Below are 12,155 nucleotides of genomic sequence, written 5' to 3' on the forward strand. Positions count from 1 at the left end.
AAATATAAGTCATAGTATATGTCATATTTATTTCAAAAAGTGATATTACGTGATAGTTTTAAATTATACTACATATAATTTCTATATTTTATATTATGTTCTAATTTCTTATTGTTTCCGTATGTTGAAAACTTGAACATCAAAAATGAGTAACATGCCGACTGATGGCAATGCGAATTTTACACGACTACTAAATTCTACGAAACAATATACATGTCTAAAAGACGTCATAAAAGCATCATAAAGACGTTTTTGGGACATACATTAAAACCAAAAAATATCTAAAAGACATAGCAATATCTTCTAGACATTATATATATATATATATATATGTATATATGTCTAGTATTGTATTTAGAGAGGTAACTTCACATTCAACGTATCATCTCATTGTATCGTACGTCGGGTAATGATCTTCTGAAGATTACAAAACTCAGTATGGAACAATGAAACCTATTTCTGTTTGCAATATCTTATTATTCTACTTAATTATTTACATATTTTCTCAGTAAATTTTAATATAATATTGATATGAATTAATTTAATCCGAATGTCACAAATTTATATTGCTTTAATAATTAATTTTTAACTGTTATATCTACAATAGAAACATAAATATAGCAACATATAGTCACCGAGAGAACTATATATTATTTTAAAAATTATATACTTTACACAAAAATTAAAATAAAGTAGCTTTTTATTTTTAATAAAAATATCTTTATTTTCATAAATAATGAATATCATTATCATAAAGATATTGAACGTAATTGCTCACTTACCGACAGAAAAAATTCTAGCGATGCAAAATGTTCATCACCTTGAACTTGGAATTTTATTAGGCATATACCTCATTAAAAATCAAATATGCAATTTTAAGAGATATTAAAATGAATTATGAGATATTAATAAGATGAATTTTTCCAACTTCAATGCTAAGAATTCCTTCTATAAGACTATATTTTAGAACTATACATTATCTTCACTCATTTGTCGTAATAACGTAAAATACGACATCGCTGTACTTAATATCTGTTGCAAATACATATAAATAATATTATATTATCATAATTATTTAGTAATAACTGTTGAGATTGTAATTAAATTAATTAATATTAAATAGAAATAAATGCATACAATTAAGCAGGATAAAATTAATTGCCTAAAAATAATTATTTTAGTCAAAAAAGAATAATATAAAAAATTTGCTTTTACTATATGCTGGTATAATGTTCACAATTCATCTTACAACTTTTTCTACACGAGTATCTAAGTATCTTGACTATCAAACAATGATAAAATAATTCTTATATTTAAATTTTATTCTAATACATATTAATCCATGCAAAATTATCAGAAGAATAGAAATTTAACAGCGTTTGGTGGACCATTTTAAGAACTAAAAAACTTTTTAATTTAAAGTACCATATGGATAAGGATATTGACGTAAGGGTTGATCTAAAAACTTTGAGTATATATAAGAAAAGTGCCAGAAGTGCGAGGTATATATATCCTTATCGACATATTTTATAACTGCGCACAAGAGTAAAGTGCGAACCGTGAGTGTATAGCATGCACGAATAAATAACTGGCCCCGATAGCAGTACTTTTTACAACTTGTAGCAAATAAATTTTTTTGAGAAAATTTTAAGGAGCTGCGTCGCACTTACCCCCATAAAAGTGTCCAAAGACATAACTGCGAAATTTCCAGCGGTTAATATGCATGGCCGACGTGCTCTAATCATGACCGTAATTAACCCTCTTTTCACTGTCCTTCCTAGATCATTATTTGGTAAAAGATACCACTTAGAATTATAAGCTGCATCAGAGATAGCTGTACTTTGCACAATTATATCATTACACGTCCATGTATAAATAAGCAGCTGGATAAGACCACCCACGAAATGAAAGGCAAAAATACACTTTCTGATAATCACGTCCGTCGCCTGCAAACAAAAATGTCAGATAAAACGTTTTAGAAAACACGATAGTATCAGTCCTCTTAATGTAGAGTTTATAATTATTTTTTAAAAATATGATTTTTTTTTTTTACTTAATTGCTATTTTGACATGATTATAAACATTTTCAGAAATTCTTTTTTTAATTCTTCTAATTATATATTATAGCTGATTTTTATGCTTATACATTATAAACGTTGTAAATGAATAAATACATAAGTTGGAGGATTCAATCTCATTTAAACGCAGAATTGAATTTATCAAACCTAATTGCTTTCCACTTTGAGAAAACGCTATAGTGGAAATAGAATTAACTGGCTAGTAAGCACAACGGAAAATGAAATAAGGAAGCGATAAAATGTGTAAGCTCACGAGAAACTGAAATCCACCGAAGCAGATGACTATACTGGAGAGCAGCAACTGTCCGAGTAATATAATGGCGAACACGCGTTGCATGTTACGCACGTAACATATGAGGGTGAGGTGCTGCTTCACACAGTCTCGCAATTTCTTGAACGTCAGAATCGCAACATCCGTTGCCAACGGACATTTCTGATCGATCATATCTTCGATACAATGTTCAGCAATGACTTCCACTTTGTGAGCCAAAATTTTCAGCTGCGCAGCCGCGTGAATGTTGAACGTACTCACAAAATTGTCAAAGCAAAAAGTACATATACCCGAATGCATCGTCGAAAGTGACTGCAATTAATTCGTTCAATTGTGTCAATAAAACTGTTAGTTATTAATATGAATCTATATAAGCACACAAACTCATCATTTCATAAGCTGTTATATTACCTGTATAATGTAAGTAATTTCATAGTACGGTGAGTGATATGGAAAGTCGATCCATAGTTTGAAAGGTAGAATCTTCTCCGTTTCATTCTTTTCTCGAGGCTCTATTACAAACAGCAAAGAAATATTTGACGCGCTGTACAGCGTCGTTTCACGTGGCAGTTTGAAAAGTTACATTACAATTCGCCAATACAGTGTAAGCGGAAAAGAAAGTTATACCAAAGAAAGGTGCGAAGATGTAATTAAAAGTTGCAACGTAAACGATAAATGTAAAAGTGTAGATCATAGTCATCCCTAGTTTGTCATATCCTTCTAGAATTTGAGTGTCAGACTTGTCGTAAGTGACACCCCAAAAATTCTTCTCAGCAAACTGAATCAAGTCCATTATCATATCACGATAAAACATGAAGCTACCTAGCTTCACTAGTACCATTATCAAGAGCAATGTTGCACACAAGTTGGATGTGACAGCCTATGAGAAATAAAATTACTAAAAATTAAATAAAGAATGTCCCCCCATATAAACATTCTGATACAGCTGTGAGAAATTTAAAAATTTATAAATAAGCAGACATTACAAATATTAATTTTGTCAATGTTGTTATAACATATTAAGGCATATTATTAGAGAAATAATTAATTATATTAATAAAATTTAAAGAAAAATTTAGTATTAAAAAAGCTATCAAAATCAAAAATAAAAAATTTGCGGAAATAATAATATTAATAATGTGTTGCTTTTCTGTTTATTTATTTAAAAAATATTTCGCATGGCAGTTTTTATGTTATAAATATTTTCATACATAATGTTAAATATTACTATAAGATCGTATTAGTATAGAAAACATTTTTTAAGATACAAAAAAATTATAAAGTACAAAACGTATATATAATATTTTATGATTTCTCTTTGACTTGCAATTGCGTCAACTAAAAACTGTTACGTAAAATTTTTATTGACGTAAGATACACTTTTCCTATACGTACTTTCATGTACATATACACACACAGTATCAGAAATTCTCCCCAATTATACTTTTCCAATTATAACAATTTCAATTCACCAAAATAAAAAAAATATAAAAAATTTAAAAGCAAAACATACATGCATTCTCTGCTATTAATACTGTAATCAAACTGTATTTTCTATAGATTTCTTCTTTCAAAATTAAATCGGGGATGTTAATTAGTTTTTTTTTATGCGTTTCAATAACTCAATTTGATAATATCAAAATAATACACAGTAAAATTTAAAATAACTGCACTTAAAACGATAAAATAAATTCAAGAACGTGCTGTTCCTACGTCCGTCAAGGTATAACTGCGAAAGAGATCGCTGCGTCACTCACGTAAAAGTCACCTATGCAGTGATACAGATCAACGCCCTCGACAAGAATGGCGAAGACGATCGCCCAAACAGCATAGCCGAACGCAACACGCAAGAACAGTCTTTCTTTCGGTGTCTCGACATACCAGAGTCCGACTACTTTCATAAAGAGCCGGGTAATATTCACTGATCGGTACTCCTTACTTCTCGTCATACCGAACCTCGTGATTTTCTTACGCCGCTACGGTCTTAAGTGCATCCGAATAGCTGGGCCATTTCAATATAAGTGGGAGCCCATTATGTTAACAAGCAGGAAAATTGGCGCACTTACCTTGCGCCGGGTGACAGACTATAATCGTACTATAAGCGTCTCCTTTGCTGAAGGCAATCAATTGGTATATGCATTATTAAGTTCGATCTCCGATGGACAATGCTGTGGCTTTTTCTCTCCGCGCCGCTTCCGTCAGTAGCTTCCTAACTGCGAGCTATCAAACTTCATCATAAATTGTACGTCTACTTGCTGTGTACAAGAACGGTATTGTTGGAGGTAATACAGTATTTGCGGATGAGTTTTAGTTATTAACTATATGATATAATAACTTGAGTTTCTCGCATAAATACAATGTAAATATAATGGATAAAGAAAATATTTGCACACATTTTTTAGCGGACAATTCTACACAAAGGAAAAAATTTTTCCGCGAGAAAATTTTTTTCTATCAGAAATAAGATCGATTTTATTTGCATTAGTTTTTAAAAAGCGTTATTAAAAATAAAATCAGATAATCTTTGATCTTGGACAACATTTCTGTAGAATATTACAATGTTACATATATACATTTCAAGCATTGTACAAACACCGTATCGTATTTTTTAATATCTAAGATTATATGCAACTGTGTCAAAAACTAGACATTTTAATGTTCTGAATATTTCTAAGCCTTTTCTTTAATTTATTTCTTATTTAATTTAAAATATGTTCGAGCTCTCACTCCACGAATTTACGAAGCAAGGCGAAGTAGGACGCCGCTGTGCTCAATACCTGAAGGAGGAAAGAAATATTGTTTTGTGTGTAATGCAAAAAGTGTTTACCTGTAATTGTATATTTTACATTAGATTTACCGCCATAAACGTCTCGAGTGAGACCGGGAAGAAACCGCCAGCGGATATGGAACAAGCACGTACGGATCGCGTCATGATCATCAAAATGGCTTTCCTGATTCCCCTGTTCTCCTCGTAGGATAGAACCTGCCAATTGGTGTTATACGCCGCGTCTCCGACAGCACGACTCTCATTCATTAAATCTGTCGCCGTCAGCGTGACCACGAAAAGTTGGATGAAGCAACCGTTTGTATGAGCGATGAATATCAGTCGTCTAACGAGAGTACCTTGACCCTTTTCCAATAAAGACGCAAACGTGTGAAGAAGATCAGCAAGTAACGCAGGTAAGATACATATACTTACGTTCATCTTTCTCTTAAAATACTTTCACTTATTTGACATAACGTTTTGCGAACAAAGGGTTCTGATATAGTATAACGTCTTGCCTTTTCTCTCTCTCATTTATCACAACTACACTTACTTACCAAAAACACCTGAAAGCCCGCAACGCAAAGCATGACACCGGATACTAACAGCTGGCAAAGAGTCGGGTACATGAAAATTTGTTCCATTTTTTCGCTGTACCAGATCAATTTGTGGTGCAATATAACGCATTCTTTGAGCTTTTCGTATACTTTCTGCTTCTGCTTCTCGTCAAGTGACCTTATGGTATCAGTCTGTTCGACTTTCTTGAGGATAGTTTTCAATCGGTGTTGCAGAATTTTGAACTGACCAGCAGTGTGCAAATTTATTAGACCCAAAAGATTATCGAAACAGCAGAAGCATATACCACAATGAACGAGCGCTGAAATCTATAAAATCAAATTCTGAAAGAAAAGATTTACACACGGAAAAAAATAATTTAGCTGAAGTATCCATAAATCTAACTATAGGTACAGATCTGAAAATCATTTTACTATATCTAAAAATAATTATGTAAGAATTTTCAAATATCATGGACAATATGTTACATGAAGTTTTGATATTTTAGTGATTAATTTAAATGTCCTACATAATTATTTTAGTCAAACAAAATTATTTTCAGATCGTTGTGTCTAGCTGAATTTTTTAATAAATTTCAATAAAACCGTTCTTTTTATGCGTTATTTGACATGTCGACAACGAGATGTTATATCGAATGCAAGCACTTATTACTACTAATAATCGTTAATTCTTCAAAAATGTAATTAATATGACATTATAAAAGTTTAACAATTGTCGCAAAAAATTAATTAAATGTTCTTATTATAACACAATTTTGGAAGAATATACTGTATTACCTCGATAGTAAATATTATTTCAAAGTTAGGCGAAACGGTTGTCGGAATTCCAATCCAGACATTAAAAGGAAGAATTCTGTCGCTTTCATTTTTTCCTATATTTTCTATAAAAATATAACATAAAAGAGAAATATAATATCCTTGTCTGCGCAACAGTTTATGAACGAAAGTACTTAGTACCTGAACTAAGACTTTTTACCGCGTTTGTGTTCTATTCTCTACTAATTGTAAGTAGGCGATGTGTAAATTTAGATTCAGGATACCGAGTATGGGAGTCAGCATATAGGTGCAAACAGTTCCTTGAACGAAGAATGTAAACGTGCACATTAATATTAGACCCTTTTTATTAATCTTTTCCAAAATCTTCCTGCCGTACTCGTCATATTGAGCGAACCAAAAATTATCCTCTGTATATTTTAACATATTCATTAGTTCTTTTCGATAACGAAGGAAGAAAATTATTTTCAGCATTATTATAACTACCGGCATAGAGCTGCAGGCAGTGTACGTAAGGGCCTAAAAAAATATCAATATAGTTTTTATTACTAACTCTTTATTTTTTGTAAAATAATATTAGTGAGAAAATAAGAAAGTAATTTTATATTAATTTTATCCACGAAAAAATTATAAAAAATTAATATTGTATATAAAAACCTTAACATAGAACTAAAATAGAAGATTTAAAAGAAAAAGCATACCCAATAAACACTCAATGGTATAAATATGATATAATATACGTACCTATGGTATAGAATTGGTATAGGTAAAAATAATCAACGATTATTATACCGTGTAACAGTATACAGTTAAATAATATAATAAATATACATTTTTTAAACGTTTTCAGTATACTCAATATACACATTATAGTAAAAATATGGTATAAATATAGTATATGATATACGTATAAGAATATACATTTAAAAAGCTTAATAAATATACATGTTTTAAACGTTTTTAATAAACCTAATGTATATAATAGACATTCAATGGTATATTATACGTATTGAAAATTCAGAAATGGTATACGTAGCAATAATAAATGATTATTATACCATATAACAGTATACGTTAAAAAACTGTAATAAATATACATTTTTTTAACGTTTTCAGTATACTCAATATACACATTATAGGAAAAATATGGTATAAATATAGTATATGATATACGTATAAGAATATACATTTAAAAAGCTTAATAAATATACATGTTTTAAACGTTTTTAATAAACCTAATGTATATAATAGACATTCAATGGTATATTATACGTATTGAAAATTCAGAAATGGTATACGTAGCAATAATAAATGATTATTATACCATATAACAGTATACGTTAAAAAACTGTAATAAATATACATTTTTTTAACGTTTTCAGTATACTCAATATACAATTACCACCTCAAAGGTCTTAGGTTCGAATCCCATCGATATCCATATGCGTTTTCAAAAATTATAAAATATCTTATATGTACTTGTAATTCATAAATTGTATATAGAACTATTATATATTAATTCTATAAGTCTACATAAAAATAATTTAAAAAAAACAAATTTTATTTAAAAATTAAAAAAAAATTTTTTTTATTCGATTAGAGAATAATTGATTTTAACGTATAATATACCATTATGTGTTTATTGGGTACGTTTAAAACTACGTTCATATATACGTATTTAAAATGGGATGGATTGCGGACATGTCCACAAACTATATACGCTCATCTAATACGTTTATATGTACGTTTTAAAATATGTTTATAAATAAGTTTATATATACGTTTAAAATTACGTTTATACATACGTATTTAAAGTGGGATGGGTTGCGGACATGTCCACGAATTATATACGTTTGTTTAATACGTTTATATGTACGTTTTAAAATACGTTTATAAATAAGTTTATATAAACGTTTATAAATACGTTTATATATACGTATTTAAAATGGGATGGGTTGAGGACATGTCCACGGATTATATACGTTTATTATATACGTTTCTTACACGTACAATACGTATGGTTATATCCGTTTTTATACGTTTCTTATACCAATCTGTGTTTATTGGGTAGGGAACAATATAAATTATTATATTATATACTAAAAAATAACGATAAAAGTAAATATTAAATTTGTTACCATTACAGTAAAAATGTATCTTACAAAATAAAGAACAACGTTACCAGATTGTTACAAAAAAGTAACTGTAATAGTAATGGTGTTACAACTTTACAAGTAACGTATTACTTCCCAAACATAGATTTTGACTACTATTATACAAGTGAATATTATTATATTATTATATTAATTATTTATTATTATATTAATCCATTGATATTAGCCGCGTTAACCAAAATTTTATTATTTTCTTACTTTTATTATTAGACATAAATTGTGTGATACTCACATAAAAATCACCTTTACCTAGATATACTTCAGTTACTTCCACATACAAAGCTGTACTACACATACATATTGTATAACTCAAAATTCCGTTCAATAATCGTTTCTCGGTTTTTGACTCGGCGGGCCAGAAACCGACAACCTTCATGAGAAACCTCACCAGCCGTATCGATAGAAATTTATCCTTCTTCACATTCTTCATCGTCATCATGCACCGACTGCTACTTCAGCCGTATTAACGAGATTCGTAGTATCGCACACTACAATGATACATATCTGGAAGATACGTAATAACAGATGTACACTACGGCAATCGTGGCAGAATCTTTGATCGAGTTATTTCCCCTTTTATTATTCCAGTCTATTATCATGCTAGTGGTATCACGGAATAGGAGGACTGCATTATTACGGGGTACATACCCTCCTCATACCTTTCTCGTGAAAAGGAACATGCAATGTTAATGTATTTGCACGCCATCGACGAACTCTGTTCGTAATTATATTGTATTTAGATTAAAACCGTCTTTGCGCTCGGGAGTGGCATAAAGGAATATAAAAAGGTACGTTATCGAATACTCTTCAATCTTTCCTACAGGTGTTACATTTCACATGATTCTAAAGAGAATTTTCCAAAGAAATAGAGATTAGAAATGTATAAGCAAAAATATACATGCGAACAGAATGCTCTTGCAGAGGCAAAATGCGTCAGTCGTCGATTGTAGTTACTAGACATCGTATCTCTTGTTTTAAATTTTTACGTGTTAATATGTGACAATTCAAACATTAGCCGTAAGATAAGTTTCCTCGAACAACAAGTGCATTTTATTTGGACTTTGATAAAGGTTTTATTGGTGCAAGAATTAAAGTTATAATTATAGCTGGAGATTTATATTAATACTGTTATGAAAAAATAGAGCGAAGAAATGGAAATCTAGAAATCTCTTTAAAGCAGCATGGTTGCTTTGCAGTTTTCAGCAATTCCAGGTAATAATCAGAAACTTGTTAAAGAAAATCGATTTACACGTTTAAACACGAATTTTAAATAAAGAAGAGAAGATTTGATTTCACATTTTACAATAATTTTTAATTATATCACAAACGTAGAAAATTTAGACATACGTAACTTATTGGAACTGTAATAGATATCTATTATTTTGTAATAAATAAACAAAATAAAATTAATTGAATATTACTATGCAGAAAAAATTTGATGTCATATTAGCATATTATCATTCGATTATTTGTATATATTAAATAAAATATTAAATTTATATACCACATATATATAAATTAATAATTTATTCATCTATTAAATTTTGATGAAATTTTATAATTTTATGGAGATTTTAATTCCCTATAATTTGTATTAATTAAAAAATTGCACGTCTCTCTTTCTCCGAGCTAATAACTCGCATAAATACGTATAATAGTCATAATAGGAGTTAGGAAAAGTATATATAAAAGTATGTACACAATGGAGATATTTTATTATATATATATATAATATAATATTTAATATTTTAATGTGTTTTTTTCTGAGAAAATAAGTGTACTTATACTCGCAACTCGATACATTTTTAGCTACCTGGGATACGATTCGACGTTACCACGGCACTTTCTATAAAATGACAGCAAAGTTAGGGAAATTAAAATTTATTGCTAATTTGAACAGTGGACAGAGAGTGGCGTCTCGGCTGACAGGCAGTAACGCCGAATCGCCAGTTGTTTACATATCATCTATATATGTATAATTGTATATACATATATTCAAAACATACACAAACAAAGACTACCTTTCGTGGTATTTACGTATTCGTCTTAGTCGTAAGTATTTTCGTAATTTTTTAATAAATTATGGGTGAAAGTCATCGATATCGATAACATTTTTTTGCTGGTACGTTACATACATATTCTGACAGGATGCTAAACACTTATCGACACTTCACCTGCAATCGTCTTCTTACCTTCTAGTATGTTTCTATTATTTCATTGTTATACAGACAACATTGCGCTTATCCATATAACGCGTAACCGTCAATAAAATAAAATAACGGAAAAGAAAGAGGATGGTGTATCGTTCGATGTTATGTAGAAGATTTTATATTATGGCCGTCTCATAAAGCGTGAGCTCAATTCAAATCGCTAATATTTGATCCTTTATTTATTCGGTAACAGAAGTGTCAATTTAACCGTGACACTTATACGCATGCAAATTTTCGAAAGCGACATTCTACTTTTTGTGTGTGTTCTGTGTGTGACTTAATTATAAAGTTAGTACAAAAAAATCCTTTTCACTAAATTTTACTTGAAATAAATTCAATTGTTTTAATTACTGGAAAAGACCTTAAACTTCTCCGCGTATATTATGAAGAAAAATGAAACTGACGTTTCACATTAATTAATAAAAATCGAGATGTAAATTTATTCGACAAATATGACAATCTACTCCGCCTTCTTTGCCAGATAAGATGATTTATAATTTATAATAAACGCGTAAATAACGTCTTTTTCGCATTACTTGACTGTAGTATTTTTATACAAAAAGAAGATATTTTTTTCAATATACAAAAACATCACTTTGCAGCTACAAACAGATGTGCATTTCCAATATCTCAACATGAAAATCTCGCTTGTACGTACCAAGGCTCTGCCAACGTCATTAAACACGCTTGGCCGCTTCATACGCAGCTGACACTAATAATATACCAATGACCGTAAATACGTTCTATCAATTAAACGCTTAATTATCGTATTCCGTGTCCTGCTTAGACACGAGATTACCTAAGAATACAACAGGGAGTGTCTTGCGGACGATTATAAAAAATTGTATAACAGAATGCTTATGTCTATCGAGAGAAATGTTAGTTCATGTTATCGTCTTCTCTCACGTATCTCACGCGCTATCAGAAAAAATAGGCTCACAACGATAGATTAACCTTTAAGCGTCGGCTTCAGATACTCTACGCAATTTTCCTGCCGCCTCTGGGAATTAATTTTAGACGGTATCTTTAACTCATCTTGTAATATCCCATAAATGATTCACGATATCGGCAAACATATTATATAATAAGAGATTCTATGATAAAAAAAAGTATTTTTTTTTTTTTAATGAAATGCTCCAACAAAAAATGTATCTTCTTCTGTTATTGAAATAATATTTTTTTGGAAAATTATTATTCACTAAAAATACTTACTTTATTAATCAAATGTATAAAATATTTATATCGATGTTTTGAATAATTAATTATTGAATTATTATCTTTTGAAATATTCATTAACATGACTCAATTT

The 12,155-nt window shown here is 29.8% G+C and overlaps 1 protein-coding gene across 1 annotated transcript; it reads right to left on the reverse strand.

Moving 5' to 3' along the window:
• Positions 1-969: 969 nt before the first annotated feature.
• On the reverse strand, positions 970-9,012 carry LOC108774355 (uncharacterized). The gene is made up of 11 exons (XM_018540449.1): positions 8,869-9,012; positions 6,729-6,981; positions 6,466-6,569; positions 5,671-5,997; positions 5,207-5,479; positions 4,107-4,325; positions 2,977-3,229; positions 2,761-2,861; positions 2,332-2,661; positions 1,671-1,946; positions 970-1,032 (listed from the first exon to the last, which is right to left on the reverse strand). Exons 1-11 carry the CDS (start codon positions 9,010-9,012, stop codon positions 970-972), a joined length of 2,343 nt encoding a protein of 780 aa, XP_018395951.1.
• Between the last annotated feature and the right edge of the window lie 3,143 nt (positions 9,013-12,155).

The sequence above is a fragment of the Cyphomyrmex costatus genome, unplaced genomic scaffold (genome assembly GCF_001594065.2).
Source record: "Cyphomyrmex costatus isolate MS0001 unplaced genomic scaffold, Ccosl1.0 scaffold1053, whole genome shotgun sequence".
Taxonomy (NCBI): Eukaryota; Metazoa; Arthropoda; class Insecta; order Hymenoptera; family Formicidae; genus Cyphomyrmex; species Cyphomyrmex costatus.